At 46.5% G+C, this 15,616-nt stretch overlaps 1 protein-coding gene across 1 annotated transcript; it reads left to right on the top strand.

Moving 5' to 3' along the window:
- SRP68 (signal recognition particle 68) lies at positions 1 to 15,151 on the top strand. Its single transcript, XM_062010815.1, has 16 exons — positions 1 to 148; positions 2,446 to 2,512; positions 3,074 to 3,187; positions 4,287 to 4,482; positions 5,246 to 5,328; positions 5,555 to 5,664; positions 6,020 to 6,102; positions 6,919 to 7,059; positions 9,929 to 10,027; positions 10,339 to 10,403; positions 10,703 to 10,862; positions 11,528 to 11,622; positions 11,836 to 11,965; positions 12,382 to 12,457; positions 13,280 to 13,332; positions 13,782 to 15,151. Exons 1-16 carry the CDS (start codon positions 25 to 27, stop codon positions 14,007 to 14,009), a joined length of 1,824 nt encoding a protein of 607 aa, XP_061866799.1. The 5' UTR covers positions 1 to 24; the 3' UTR covers positions 14,010 to 15,151.
- Positions 15,152 to 15,616: the final 465 nt, after the last annotated feature.

Raw genomic sequence — 15,616 nt, 5'->3', positions numbered from 1 at the left:
CGGCGGCGGCGGCCCGGGCGGAAGATGGCGGCGGAGCGGCAGAGCGGCCGCGGCGGCGGATCCGCGGAGGAGAACAAAGACAACAAGGAGAACGAGAGGCCGGCGGGGCCTCAGGCCGGGAGCCTCGGCGACAGCCTGGGCCTGGAGAGCATCCTTGGCGGCGGCGGCGGCGGCGGCGGCGGGACGTGGCGGGCCCGGGCCCGTGCGCGGGACTCGCGGGGCGGGCAGCCGCGCTTGGCTCCGCTTGCCGCGGCGAGGCCCGGCGGGGGCGGCGCAGGCTCCGGGGGCGGCGCGGGCTCCGCGGCCGCTGTGCCCCGGCCGCGCTGAGGCCGGCGGGTCGCCCCGGTCCGCGCTGACGGGAGCCGCGCCGGGAGTCCCGAGCCGCGGCCGGCTGCGGGTGGGTGCGGGAAGGGAGGGTTTGGTGTGGATGGAGCAGGCCAGGCCGCTTTCCGTCCCGGAACCGAGGGGCTCCGCTCCACCTTTCCACCTTCCCCTTCGCCCCGCGTGGCGGCCGCCCGCAGCCTCCTGAGCAGAGCTCGGCGCCACGCCGGAGCGGGCGGTCATGGACCTTCCGGCCGTAGCGTTAGTGCTTGGAGTGGGCAAGAGCGGATAAAATAAACCTTCCAGGCACGGTGAGATGGCAAACAGGCTCCTCCGGATTTAGCACGTGTGAAACCTGAGGCGGTACTTAAAGTGCTCGTGGCGTTCTTGTGTGTGAAAGTTTCATGTGAAACCAGTCTAGTTGCACAGCTGTGACAGAGCTGAGTTGTATCTTCTGGGTAAGAGGAAAACCCAAGTGAAGTGTGGTTGCAGTTTTCGATGTGGCAGGTGGTGTGAAGTTAGCGACTCTTGAGTGAGATGTGGACGTGGTAATTGCCTTGGTGGTGTTAGGAATGCTGAAGTCAATGAAAAAGTAATGGGAGGGATATGAAGTCAGTGAGTAACTGCATGGAATAAGAGAGAGTCTGAAAAAAGATCGCAGGTGTCTACCTGCCAGGGTGAGGAGGGCTGTCTTATAGAATCATAGAGTCGTTTCAGATGGAAGGGACCTTTAAGCTCATGGAGTGCAGCCTCTGTCCCAGCCCTATCAACCACCAGCCCATTTCCTTCAGTGCAGCATCCACCTGGCTCTGAAACAGTGACTCCAGCACCTCCCTGGGCAGTCCCTTCCAATGCCTGACAGCTCTGTCAGCAGCGAAATTCCTCCTCAGAGCCAGCCTGAACCTCCCCTGGTGCAACTTGAGGCCTTGTTTGTTTCTAGGCAGAACAGACCAACCCCCCCCTCGCTACAGCTGCCTTTCCGTTGTCTTGAGACATTGCAGTTTGACTTGTTTGTTCTACACCACAAGCTCATTCCGTGTTGTGACTGTTGAAGCAGGTTTTTAATACTTCAACTGGAGAAACCTCCTTTTAGGTGTAATTCCCAGAAAACCCTTTGGTAGACATTGGCCATTTTAAACTTGAAAGTTGTGGCAGGGTATTTTTTTCCCTCTAGTTATTGTAATAGTGGGTTTTTTAATGAGATTAGTGTGTGGGCTCGTGGGGTTTTTTTTAAGGCTTCTTGTTAAAGCTTAAAAGGGAACTGTTGGGGTGTAGATAACATACAGCACAGAGGTTGGCTTGTAGTGAAGATTTGATTCTGTAAAATCATCAGCCTTGTAAACGGACTGACTGACATCAGCAATTGTACTGGAGTACAGCAGGAGTTCCTTTAGTCCTGTGGCTGAGTAAATACAGGGTGCACAGAAACTGGGAAGTATGCTGAAGAATGCAGAGCGTGGTTGGAAGGTGGAGTGATGCCATGGCAGGTCGTAGGCCCGCGTGTTCTGTCACACAGCACTTGGTGTGGTGAGACTAGAAATGTGTGGAAAACATGAGTAGAAAATAACCCCCCTGACAGCTTCCCAGAAGCTCTTTTTATGAGGTTCCCCATAGCCAGACAGCAGTTTGTGTTTGTGGGAGCTGTGTCAGGAGTGACTCTGTTCCTTGTGCTGCCCTTTTCCTGGGAGCTGGGATGTTTAAGTGCAGGAAGGCTGCTCTCTGTTTCAGTTCTGCCAGCAAAACTGTGTCACAAGTGTGATTGGGGAGGTGGTGTACTGTAGCTAGAGCAGTCATATTGGCCTAGATGAGTCTGTTGTTGTAGCTTATTATGCTGAAAGGAGCTCTTGTACCAGCAAGACTCTTGTGGTTGTCTGTAAGAGGAGGTGCTGGGGCACCTCTTAGTCCTGGCCTTGGTCACAGAGCTCTGAAGGGAGCAGTGGGAGTCAGGAGGCCTTCAGGGACTGCCAGTTCTTTCAGCTGTGCTTTTGAGGAGGATTTTGGGTATCCCTCTGTTCAAAGGGCGTTTGCTTACTGGAACCTGTAGATTCCCCTTCTCTTATTTTGGGGTAGAATGAAGAGCTGGTAACAGACTGTCCTGTCAATCTGCCTTAACACAAACTGCAGTCCTTCAGATTGTGAAGGAGTCTCAGCAGCAGCACGGTTTGCGCCACGGAGACTTCCAGAGGTACAGGTTAGTCATGAGTGTGAGAGTGTCTTTGAGTTACTGGTGTGACTTGGCTTTCTTCATCTGAAATGTAAACCCACTGCAGCAGGCAACAAAACCCATGTGCCAAGTAAGTGCCTCTGGACAGGTTGTTTCCTGTGGAGCAATGTCTGCTTTTGTCATTGGATGTAACGTGCTGGGACTGTTCCATTCAGGAGGATAGAGACTGGCTCTTGTTTCCCCATTGCACTTGAAGAGCTTGTTTGCTAGCACCTTGCTGATAATCACTATACTCTTCCAGAACTGGGTGTTCAATACACATAGATAAAGCAATTAGTAAGGAGAACATGACTCTCTTTGTTCAAGGTGAGGAATTATTACACGTCTTCTTACCTTGTACTCTGTTAACCACTGGTTTACAGGTAGTTTCCAAACTACCTCTTACTGAATGTCATATATATACTTCTTAGTTGTTAAAACATTGCCTGTCACAGCCTTTAGTCCATTTTTCCTTCTGTTTGGAGAGAGCAGTAAACAGAAGCAAAGCTTGTTTACTGACCAAACTGACTATGGTTTCGTTTTCTACAGGGGTTATTGCTCCCGTAGGCTGAGGCGTCTCCGAAAAACTCTCAACTTCAAGATGGGAAACAGGCACAAATTCACTGGGAAGAAAGTAACTGAGGAGATTCTCTCAGACAACAGGTACAGTCATGGGATGGGATTGAGCATTCAGTGTATTAGTCAATAGTTTCTTGCATTTCAGTGATTTATTTTCATGTGGGTGTGGTGGAAAACTGTTCTGTACAATACACCCAAAAGTGGTGCTTTTCAGAGATGTGTGTTGATATTAATAGAACAGGAAAGGTCAGACTGCAGTGCAGGGGATGAGGCACTGCTCATATCCTGCTTCATCATGTGAATAAGTGGGGGAAGAGAGAGCAGCAAGAGCCAGTTCATTCTCTTCCCTCACAGTTGTGAGAATAGCCAGGGTCTTGGGCTCACTTCCCATCTTTACAAACACTTGAAAGAGCTGCTGTCTTGTCTTTTCTTGGGAGAAAAGAAAACCTGATGCTGTTGTCACCTGTTTGCTTGAGACGCCAGACACACTGTAGCATGGGCTGGTGGGAAAACATATGTTTACCCATATTGAACCAGTCTGAAGAGCCACCTAAAATCATAAATCCCATGTCTTCACCAAGTCTGTGGTGCTGCAGAATGATACCAAACTCTGTGCCTCAGTTGGGTCATTACTGCAGGGGGATCTCATTAGTATTTACAAGTATCTAAATGGTGGGTGTCAGGAGGTTGGGGCAGCACTTCTTCTGTTGTATCCAATGACAGGACAGGGGTTGGTGGAAAGAATCTGGAACACAAAAAGTTCAATTTAAACTCAGGGAAAAACTATTTCACTGTTGAGGTGAGGGAGCCCTGGCCCAGGCTGCCCAGGGAGGCTGTGGAGGCTCCTGGGAGGCCTTCAAAATCCACCTGGACACGTTCCTGTGTGACCTGATCTAGGTGGGAGCTGCTCTGACAGAGGGGTTGGGCTGGATGATCTCTAAAGGTCCCTTCCAACTCCTACAATTCTATGATTCTATGGTTTATGTAGTGAGAAATGCAGTAGAAAACAGGAGCAGTACAAGTCTGTGTGTTCAGAATGTTAAAGAAAAGCATCTGTCTTTAATCAACCGAACCGAGCTCTTGTTACCACACTTTGCAGGTCACGTGGCACAGAGCTAGTGGTGATGTGGCAATACTTGCTTGAACGTGGCTATTTCTTCATTTGCCTTCCTCTGCCCTCTAGGTATTTACTGTTGATTCTGATGGATGCAGAGAGAGCCTGGAGTTATGCCATGCAGCTGAAGCAGGAGGCGAACACGGAGCCTCGCAAACGCTTTCACCTGCTGTCCCGCCTGCGCAAGGCCGTCAAACACGCCGAGGAGCTGGAGCGGCTCTGCGAGAGTAACCGCGTTGATGCCAAAACAAAGCTGGAAGCTCAGGTAGCTGCTCGTGCTTTCCTCTTGTTTTGCAGCAAAAGCTGAAGAAGAACCTTTGGATTTTGCCTGAAGAGATTGTTCTCATCCGGCAGTAGATAGAACTGACTGGTTGTTGAACTGGATAATGTCATTCTGTGAATAGCTTGGACTCACTGCTATCGCAGAAATAACCAGTGGCACCAGCCAGGATGAGGACCTGGTGTTTAGAAGCTGATTAACTGTCTCAAATGATTGTCTCTGCTTTGAAAAGCAGTATGTTTAAAAGTAGAGAATTGAAACTAAAATGATGCAGCACAGCCTATGAAACAATGCTCATCTGCTGAGATACCTGTTTGTCAAATGCCCTCAGGTTGCCACCTAGAACACAAAACTTCTGTCATTGGTTCCTGGAACATGGAAAGCAACTATGTTGTGACACCAGCCTCTGTGAACAGGGGGCTGTGGTGGTACCCAGTTAATTCCATCTGCCATTTAGTAGCCTGCTGCTGGAAAAGAAAAGTTTTGTGCTGTTAGTGGGTCTTGTTGTTTGTGTAACAAGCGAGAAACTGCTTTCATCTCCTTGGAAATGTGGCAATATCAGTTGAAATAAAAAGGGTAGGTAGCAGGTAACCCATAATCCAGATCAGTTTTCTTCTGTGGGAGGACCAAATGAAAAGGGCAAGGCTTAGTCACTTACTGTAGGCGTTTTGGGAGCCTTCGTATGAAAGGCTGTACAAACTAGGCTGTTGGTCCTGGGGAGATCAGCTTGCCCTTGCTCTGTCTGCAGGCATACATGGCTTACCTCACAGGGATGCTACGTTTTGAACACCAGGAGTGGAAGGCAGCAATGGAGGCTTTCAACAAATGCAAGTGAGTTCCCCTACTTCACCAACTTCATTTAGTAAACAGTACTGTGTGAGTTCAGTGACTCTTATGTGCTGTATGCAGAGCAGCTCTGTGAGCCATTTAGTTAATCCTGCACTTAACTGGGAGGAAGAAATAACATCCTCCAGAGTACAGACACAAACTTCTCCCTTAAGATTGCATCTCACAAAATGACACATACTGCAGTGTTCACGCTTGTTCTTTGCTCTAGGACCATATATGAAAAACTGGCCAATGCCTTCACAGAAGAACAGGCTGTACTGTATAACCAGCGTGTGGAAGAGATCTCACCCAACATTCGCTACTGTGCCTATAATATTGGTAAGGAAAGGGAAGATGCCTCATCTCAAACAAAGAGCAAGCCTTGGTCACAAGCAGTATTGACTTCGTAGTTAAATACTGATCTAAATGACATTGCAGTGAGTCCATAATTTGGGCAAATTCTGCACCTATTCTGTGTCAGTTTAGCTGTGGAGAAACTCATGTTGCCACAGTGCAGGTGATGTTGTGTAAGAAGACAGAACACCAGTTGGCAGTAGTTGGCTTATGGAGTCAGAGTGAAATGCAAAGTTATCCACTTAATCCACAAATTGCCAGTATAAAATTGGTTGATGAGATTTTCTGTGTTAGAATAATTTGTGATAGGAACGTGATCTTGATCTGTTAATTTTCTCAGGTGACCAGTCTGCTATGAATGAGTTGATGCAGATGAGACTGAGGTCTGGTGGCACTGAAGGCCTTCTTGCAGAAAAACTGGAGGTAGTTTATTTGCATGCTTCAAATTGAAATAGTCATTACCACTCTGAGCATAAATATTGCTGCAGCAGAACATTGAAGAGCCAAAGTGTATCAGAAGAGAGCAAGAGGGCCTGCTGTCATGGTTCCAGCCCAGGGGCAATGCAGCCCCATGCAGCCACTCACTCCCTCCCCAAGCTCCCCTGGCATGGGGAGGGGAATGGGGAAAGAAAATCCAACCTCGTGGGTTAAGAGAAGAACAAGTGTAATAACTAAACCAAAATACAGTAAAATTAAGAAGAATAAAGTATAATGATAGGAATTAAGAGAGAAAAAACACATGGAAAAGCCAAGTGCCGCCCAGTGCAGTTGCTCCCCACCTGCTGACCAAGCAGCAAATTCTCCTCTCCTGGCCAACACCCCCAGTTTCTGTACTGGGCATGATGGTCTGTGGTATGGAATAGCCCTGTGGCTAGTTGAGGTGGGCTGTCCAGGCCATGCTCCCTCCCAGCTTCTTGTGCACACGCTCTCCTACCCCTGCAGTGCACTCACTGACAAGGCAGGGTGAGAAGCAAACACCCTTGATGCTGTGAAGCACTGCTCAGCAATAACCAAACATCCCTCTGTTACCAACACTCTCTTCAGCTTAAGCCCAAAATGCAGCCCTGTAGCAGCTACTGGGAAGAAAACAAACTGTCCCAGCCAAAACCAGCACACCTTGGCTCTATGATAAATAACCCTTTCCTAAAAGGGTTTCCTAAAGTAGTCAAGTCTAATGTGAATCTGAAAGGTTCAGTTTTGGATACCTTAAGTTCAAGCTCATCAGTCCATTCCCAACAGGCACTGATTACCCAGACTCGAGCCAAGCAGGCAGCCACGATGAGCGAGGTGGAGTGGAGAGGAAGGACTGTTCCAGTGAAGATAGACAAAGTGAGGATCTTTCTGCTGGGACTGGCTGACAACGAAGCTGCGATTGTTCAGGTAACCCAGAGCCAGATCTGGTGCCAGTGTTGGAGCCATCCTCTTTCCTTGGGTGGGCAAGTGTCATGGTGTAAGCCCAGGCAACAGTTAAGCACTGTGATCCCTCCTTCACCTCCCAGGGAGAGGAGAATCGGAAGAAAGCCCAAAGAGCAGAGCTTGTAGGTTGAGATAAGAACAGTTTAATAACTAAAATGAAATAAAATATAACATTAAAACTGTAATAATAATAATTGTTTGCCAGGTGAAGCTGGTGCTAGGAGACTTACAGCATCCTCACTGTATGCAAATCCTCAGAAGCAGGATTACTAAATGTCAGAATGTAAAGTCTTTTGAACATCACAGCTCTGAAGCACTTGCAGTGGCACATCCTAGACATGTCTTTAGGATTGCAGCCAAGTTTTCCATATGGGACTTTTTCCTCAGAAACGGTGCCCAGATGGTGTGTTCTGCTTCCCAGTGTCTGCATACAGCCCCCTTGCTGTTTAAACAAGCAGTGGAAGAGTCTTTAGTAACAATTGTTACCACTATAGATGGGCTTTTTGCAGCATCAGAACCCAACATAAAACAAACATAAAAGGATAAACAAATAAAGTGAAAACCTTGCAAAGGTGTAAGGCAGGAAGGCAACAACTAGAGAAGGTGTTAAGAAGACTCTGTGAGGAGGATAAAGAGGATATGGCTGGGTAGGAAACACTAGTGTTAACCAGTCTTGTAATACTATGTGAGTTGGGTGTTGCTGGATTTGTGTTTTCGAGGTACTGCCTTGGTATGACCAGCAGGTGGAAGTGCAGCTTAGAACTTCAATGTTCCCTCATTTAATTTCCATCCTGCTGGGCTAGCAGTTGGACCTCTTCAGCTTAGTTGGTCAGTTTGTTCCATAAAGCTGTGGCAGAACAGGGATCTGAATTTGTTTTCATCTTGCTTTGTGTCCCTTGGCAGCAGCATTTACATTCCCAGAGGGCTGAAAGTTGGCCCTTTGAAAGCAGTTTTGCAGTTGTGGTGCCACCTGTCATGAGCAGTCTGGCTTCAGTTAAATGCATTGTGGTTCCTGGGATCTCAGCACCTTTCTAATAGGTGTTATGTTCTAACCCCAACATAAACAGCAGCGCTCTGCAGGGTTTGGTCCAATGCAAACACAACTGTGTGTTTTGGCTAAAAAAAGGGTGATTTCTCAGTGCAGTTATACCATTGTCTGCAGTCTCTTACTGCTCATGGGAGAAGTGGAACAAATAAACCAAACTGAAGGGTAGATTCAAGTTTATGCCAGCCCTTTGGTGAGGTAGAGGTGAGAAGACTGAAGGGCAGAGCGGCTGAAGTGTGCTTCTACCTGGTAATAACTTTCAAGGTGCTACACAATGTTTTAGAGCAAAGAGAAGATGAGAAGTGAGCACAAGTGGCTTGCACAAGTGGCTTCAGTGAGATCCCATCCCTCAAGCCCTGGGCTGTTCTGTCAGGACACTTGAATCTCTGGCTGTTATGATCCAGCATCTCCCAAGTTAGGACTTACATGTATTTATGAATACAATCAGCTTAACCTTAAAGAGTTTTTGCTTAGAAAGGAAAGCTTTTGTTTCATAGCGTGGCCCAGCCCTTTCCCTGTTTGTGCTTAGCTGATGATTTAGCTGTGCCTGTGTGCATTTTTGTGCACAGGGTGAAATTGCTGTGCTCCTCTGGGTGAGGCTGAGAATGCTGTCAGACTTGTCTCTGCTTATTCACAGGAGTTTGTCCCACCTTAAAAATTCTCGCAGCAAATCTTAAAAAAAATAAAGACCCAACCAAACCACAAAACCCTGCCCCAAAAACTGCCTTCATCTCAGCTCAAGGTACCTGAGGCTTTCTGGGGGAGGAAGAGTAGCATTCCTTAATGGGTTTCCAAACCTGAGGAGAGGCAGAGTCTGTAGAGCTGTGCAGAGAGGAAACGAGCGCGGGTGTTTTTACACCACTTTTCATTCATTTGGGCAATTGCAGATTTATTGCAGCAAAGTTGTTCATCTTATGCTGTTTAACACGGTGCTGCTACACTTCAGTCCCTCCTTTTTTGAGGAGGAGGTTTGTTTTAGGGCAGTTACTTACTGCATCTGTAAGAGTCTTGAGCCCTGTCTCGTTACCTTCTCAGTCACCCGAATGGAAGCTGAGTTTGGTTTTGGGTGCGTTGTTTAATTGGGCACATGATATGCCGGTTTATTAGGCAGAGATCAGGCTTCAACTTGTCTTTTAAAAGTTGTTTTCAAATGTTGGTTTTAGGGCAGAAGGCCAAAAGCTGCTTCATTTCTTTGACAAAACTTGTGGTGACAGCAGAAAACCCATCAGTCACTGCTGCTCCTAAAATACAGGGTTACTTCAAAATATGCGTCAGGGGAGCAAATTAGTGCCACTGTGAGCATTGCTGGAGTGGGAGTGTAGAAAAGATAATCATCTACATGTTCTTACCACATGAGGAAAGTTAAATCAGCATAACAAGAGCAGTCTGCATTGGTAGCTTGCCAGTTCACTAGGTTGCTCAGCTCCTCTGTTGCTGGGCCTTTCCCACAGCACAGTCCAGCCTCAGCTGTTCTCGAGCAATGAGGGTGCCGAGCTGGGAGGGAGTTGCTGGGAAGGTAGCTGTTGTGGGGATGAGGCAATCAGAGGTGTGTGTGCTCGGCCTTCTGTGCTGCTCAGTTAAAGTTTTCAGCACTGACCCCATTTCCCAGAGTTTCTGGCTGTTTGCCCCCTATAATATATTGCAGGCAGGTACAGATTAGAGGTGTGGGTACCCATGGGTTTTAAAGCCAGGATTTGGGAAAAGCCTTGTTTAATCTCCTCAATCAGTTCTTGCATCGTGGGATGCAAAATACAAAACATATCTGTCTTAACTTTTCTTTGCTCTTAGGCAGAAAATGAGGAGACAAAGGAACGTTTGTTTGAGTCTTTACTCAGTGAGTGCAGAGATGCCATTCAGGCTGTTCGGGAGGATCTGAAACCAGACCAGGTGAGCACCAAAGAGCAGGGCATCTGCTCCCAACAACGTAGTGTTTCTTTGGGACTCACTGTTAAACTTCCTTAACAGCAAAGTGGCTGGGATTTCTTTCATAAAAACCTGCAAAACAGTCTTCTCCACTTTTGATTTTGTTCTCTTCAGATCTGAAGAGGGTGAATGGCGATGTAGAAACCCCTCATGTTTTACCTGGAAGTCTGTTACAACTTCCCTGGTTTACACAAACCTGGGCTTGTTTATGATTCTTTCTTTCTTTGGCTGCCAGTTTTAAGTAAACCACACATTTTTGTCACCCATTTCTGCAGAAGCAGCGGGAACACGCTCTGGAAAACGATTCTGGGAAGGTGTCTAACATCCAGTACTTACACAGGTAACAGGCAAACGTTGCTCCTGTGCTCATGTGAAGAAGCCATGCTCTTGTGTCAAGATTTTAGTGTTGCTGTGTTTTGTTTTATGGGGTTTTTGTTTCAAGTCTCTCAGATCTCAGAGGGTGACTGTACAGATAAGGATCTGATTCATGCAGCTCTGAAAACACTTAAAGACTCACAGTGACCTTTCAGATGGTTTTGTTCTCCCCTTACTAATACCAGCTTAGACTGGAGGGAGGAGTTTTTTTGTCTGAGTAGTTCTGACAGTCTGCCAACAGTGTTTTATCTTTTCTCTCTTTAGCTATTTGACTTACATCAAACTGTCAACAGCCATCAAGCGCAACGAGAGCATGGCCAAGTCCCTGCAGAAAGCCCTGCTGCAGCAGCAGCGCTCGGAAGAGGACGGCAAGCGCACGCCTCGGCCTCAGGACCTCATCCGCCTCTACGATATCATTTTGCAGGTAACGCTGGGCAGTCAAATCCCAATCTTCACACCAACTTCTGGTACAAAAGCTTCCTGTAGAAAGTAGAGCAGTGCAAGGGAACTGCCTGTGAAATCTTGAGGAGCAACCGAGAACCTACAGTTACCTTGTTGAAGATGTTCAACATCTAGATGAACACAAAACTCCCCTTCTAGTTGGGAACAGAAAATGCTGCTAGGGTGGATGTCCTTGGTTGTACACTGTAATACAGTTTAAAAGTAGTTTTTCTGACTACTTTTTTTGCCTTACTTTCTGCTGGCCAGAGAAAGCAGCAGCTGGAAATACTTCAAAATATACTTGTTCTTCATAAGCAGTGCCTGGATTTCTTACGTGCATTTTCTGTTAGCTGTGGGAGTCTATAGCAGAAGCAATTGTGAATGGGAAAGTGCCTTCTGAAATAATTACCTCATGAAAATCTGAGTAGTCTTTGTCCTAATTCCTGTTTGTGTCAGGAAGTCTGTCCCAAGGGCAGCCTTGCACAAGTTTCATCAGTGTCCTTTCCAAGTTGAGCATACTGGTAATTAGAAAACTGTTTCCATGGGAGTGTACTGTTGACTTGTTGAAAGGGGCAGCTTTCTCTTACTCCAGCAGGTTCCAGAGGAAAACAACACCTGCATTTGATACTCTCACTCTCTTTTGCACAGAACCTTGTAGAACTGACACAACTTTCTGGCCTGGAAGAGGACAAGAACTTCCAAAAGGAGATTGGATTGAAGACGCTTGTGTATAAAGCTTACAGGTGACAAACAGCTTTGTTTTAGCAGACATCACATCTGTAGAGGTTGTTATTCTGTGTGCTGTACAGGACTTTGATGCAGTTTCCTCTGTCCTTTTGTGAAATGGAGACTGGATGCCAAGGGAAAACTGCCAGTGCTGCTGTTATCAGTCACTGGAGGTGGGGAAAAAGGTGTGGATAGCAAACATGTCAAGGATCCATTCTTTACTGTTGCAGGTGTTTCTTCATTGCACAGTCCTATGTCCTGGTAAAGAAATGGAGTGAAGCTCTTGTTTTATATGAAAGAGTGCTGAAATACGCCCGTGAAGTTCAGTCAGGAGCTGGAGCTTACATGAACAGCTTGAAGGTAGGAACCCAGTCCTGTGTGTTTGTGAGGTTTATGAAAAAGCTCCGTCCTGGTATTTATTGTCAGTTAGGTGCCAGACCACTACAATTCAAGACTGATGTGTAAGTTGTGAGAACAGCAACACAAATGTCACTACATGTTACAGTAGAGACATATTAGTGATGTGGAAATGCTTCATCTGGTCCCTTGTTTTAGAGGAGAGACAAACTCACTGAAACAACTCCATGACAATTCACCACTTTTTTCTCACGTGTTTTCTGTTGAGTTCTGTGGTGCCTGAAGGATTGTACTGTAGCCTTTCTGGAAAGGATTATCAGCAGTGGAACTTAATTTCTTACTTTGTCAGAGTTTACCTTTGCCCAGACTCCTAAACTGACACATTTTGAGCTCTCAGACAATTGTCTTTAATGACGTAGGAGCTGCCTGACGTTCAGGACCTGATCACTCAAGTCAACGCAGAGAAATACTCCCTGCAAGCAGCAGCTATATTAGGTGAGTTGCACAATTATACTGGAGCTCTAACATCTCTTGGGTAATGCTCTTGAAAGTATTTCATTCCTTTTATTTCATTGTTGAAGTTACAAGTGTTTTTCCACTTCACTCTGATCTATGTAGGCTCCAGTGGGTTTTTTACCTTCCCCAGTTGTAGCTGCTTCTAGCCATGTGTAGTGCAGCTGGGCAACCAGTGACTAGATGTTGGAGTGTTGCTCCCTGCTCAGAGATGCAAAAAGGTGTCGTGAGAGTGGGCACCTGTTCTGGTAACCCGCACAGAACACTCTGTTTAGTGTTTAAAGTTGGCCTTAACTCATCCTGGTTTTGTCTGTCTGTGAGAACTGGTGAGAGGGAAGAGTGGCCAGTGGTCAGCTCTTGGTCAGAGCTGACCAGGTCAGTGGAGCTTTGGGGAATGGATTAACTTTGTGATTTCTTGGGCTGCTGTTTTTGCTGTGCCTGCAGATGGAAACTCAAGATAAGTAATGGATTGTCTTAGTTTTTGTTGCCTTAATGTTGCTTTAACAGACCCCTTTGGGGTCTCATCATCTGCTGCTTTGTGAGCTCAAAACCTGTGCTTTATCAGGAGCTTCTCATGGCAGTGTGAAGGAGCAGCTCTCCATCACTGGAGAGCTGTGCTGGCTGTAGATAAGTATGTGTGATCATCTTGGTATAGGAAGCAAGCTGATTCTACTGAAAATCCTGCTGTGTGTATCCTGGAAAGCCAGGCTCATAGCTAAGCTAAGAGGGCAGGTGACTCCTGAGACAGTCTTGCTTTACACCAAGATCTAGCCTGTTATTCTTACCACTTCTTCAATTTTGCAGATGCAAATGATACCCATGAGACTGAGTCTCCATCTCAGGTCAAGGATGGCAAGGTAAGAGCTGAATGGGAACACTGTGGGAAATTCCCATAGTGTTCTGAGTGAACATTGCTTTTATCCTCTCACCTGAGTGTCTTACAACTCAAGAATTGTCATGCTGATTGGAGTTTGCTCACAATTAGTGTATTCAAGAGCTTTCATTAGGCTTGTTTTCCTTCTGCAAGTCTTGAAGGTTGCTGACAGAGTGGGGTTACTTGGCAGGAGCTTGGGAGCTGCTTCTACTGTGGCATCTTCTCTTCAGCTTTCTCCCTGCACCTGGGAGGGTTTTCAGAGGTCCTGCAGCAACCTTTTAACAGGACTTCAAATCATTTTCAAAGGCCTGAGATGTCCCACAAGGGAACTCTATGTTCTTTTATTTGAGTTGCTGCTTAGTCCTTGTTTGACCCTTATGAGCCTTGGTTTGACATGTGTTTAATTTGTCTTTCTGCATTGGTCTCTTTCAGCCACTCTCAGAACGGTTTGAGACTTTCTGCCTGGATCCTTCTCTTGTCAGTAAGCAAGTCAGCCTTGTGCACTTCCCTCCAGGCTTCCAGCCCATCCCGTGCAAACCCTTGTTCTTTGACCTGGCTCTTAATCATGTTGCTTTCCCACCTCTGGAGGACAAGGTGGAGCAGAAGGCCAAGAGTGGCCTCACAGGATATATAAAGGGCATCTTTGGATTCAAAAGTTAACCAGGACACCCTAAGGAACAGAGGTTTTATTCTGTATTGAAGGAAAAGCTCCAAGAGGTTGTAAGACACAAATACCTGCACCTGAAAGCAACAGAAGGGGAAGCTTTACCATCTTCCCTGTGTTCTGTGTCTGTGCACTTACATTCTCTCCCAATGTATTAAAGACAAACAATCTATTCAGAAACACTTGTACACTATAAATAGCTGAGAATAATCTGGAGCACAGAGAAATTCCATTCTGCTTGGAGAAGCTGGAGCTTGTTTTGTGACCCATGGCCTGTTCAGGGCCAGGGCACATTTTCTTGCCATGGACCAGAGAATAGGTATAATTTGACTCCTCCTTTCACCCCATTATTTGACACTATAATTTGGTATTTTGGTCTAGAAATCTGGGTGTGATGGGGAAACAGAGGTGAAAGTGGAGCTAAGGGCAAGGGGAGGCTCTCAGAACAAAGGCCATGAGCAGCAGCCCGGGGGCAACTGCTTCCCTTTCCACTCCCAGAAGTCTCTGTGTATCTTTTAAAGATGTAACATTCAGAAATGACAAAACTGTCCTTACCAGTAAGGATAAATAGGCAAATAGCCTACCAAATGTTAATGGTTACCCCAGGTGTGGTGGGAGTATAGGCTGAACTGGTACTCTGGGCTGATGGGATCCTTCATCCATCCATGTTTTGTTCAATACCTAAATACAGTTTAGAACCTTTCCCTACAAGGCTTTTCCTGGGAAACTGGCTTCATGGCTGGCTTTAGAAACAGCTACTTGCTCTTCATGGGAATTTGGGTCTCAGTGTTTGCTCTGTCTCACATCTAAACCCTGCCTGAAATCAAGATGATCTTTCTTTTTTTTCCTGGAGTTCATCTGTTGCTTTTTTTTCCCTTCATCCTTGGTTGATACATACCCCTGAAATGAAGAATAAGCACCAGGAGACCAGTAGGTTCTTGAGTGATAGATCTGTGCCATGCCAGCCAGCTGCTTTTTTTGTCTGAAGCACCCAGGTGCTGTGGTGACTGGCAGGTTCAGATTGGGGGTAATTTCAGCATTGTGATCATTTAAACAAGAGGGGGGGGGAAAAAAAACCCCAACAGAGTACATGGACAGAACTGTTCCTGAATAAAGTATTTGGAAGTTTCCACCAGCATTGTTTGGGTTTTCACTTGGTCTGTAGCTGGAAAGTGAAAGAACAGTTTGCTCTTGCTGCCTTGACTCTTCTGCACGTGTTGACTTTGTGTTGTTCCTCTGGATTTAGGGGTTGGAGTTTGTAGGGGTGGGAATGGAGGAAATGTTAAATGATGGGATTGTCATTGTGTCAGATGAATGGGGGGAACTAACAGTCCCCATTCTTTCAATATGAATGCTTCTTTGTTCCAAGTTGATTTGATTTGTGAGTTCTCAAAGTGCAGAGCAGCTCTCAAGAGGACTCTGTGCTCAGAGGTAAGAGAAGGAGGAGGAACTTCTTCTTTGGGCTTTTTATTTCCATGTTGCAAAAATTTAGGAATTGGTGGTATTTTGGCTGACTCCATTGGCCTCTGGATGCCAAAGAGAAAGGGAAGGTGTAGAGCTGAAAGAAACATGGAGGACTTAATTAATTGGGTGACAATTTCTA

The sequence above is a fragment of the Colius striatus genome, chromosome 18 (genome assembly GCF_028858725.1).
Source record: "Colius striatus isolate bColStr4 chromosome 18, bColStr4.1.hap1, whole genome shotgun sequence".
NCBI classification, from domain to species: Eukaryota; Metazoa; Chordata; class Aves; order Coliiformes; family Coliidae; genus Colius; species Colius striatus.
The sequence above is the reverse complement of the archived record's forward strand: the minus strand, read 5'-3'. Positions and strand labels throughout refer to the sequence as shown.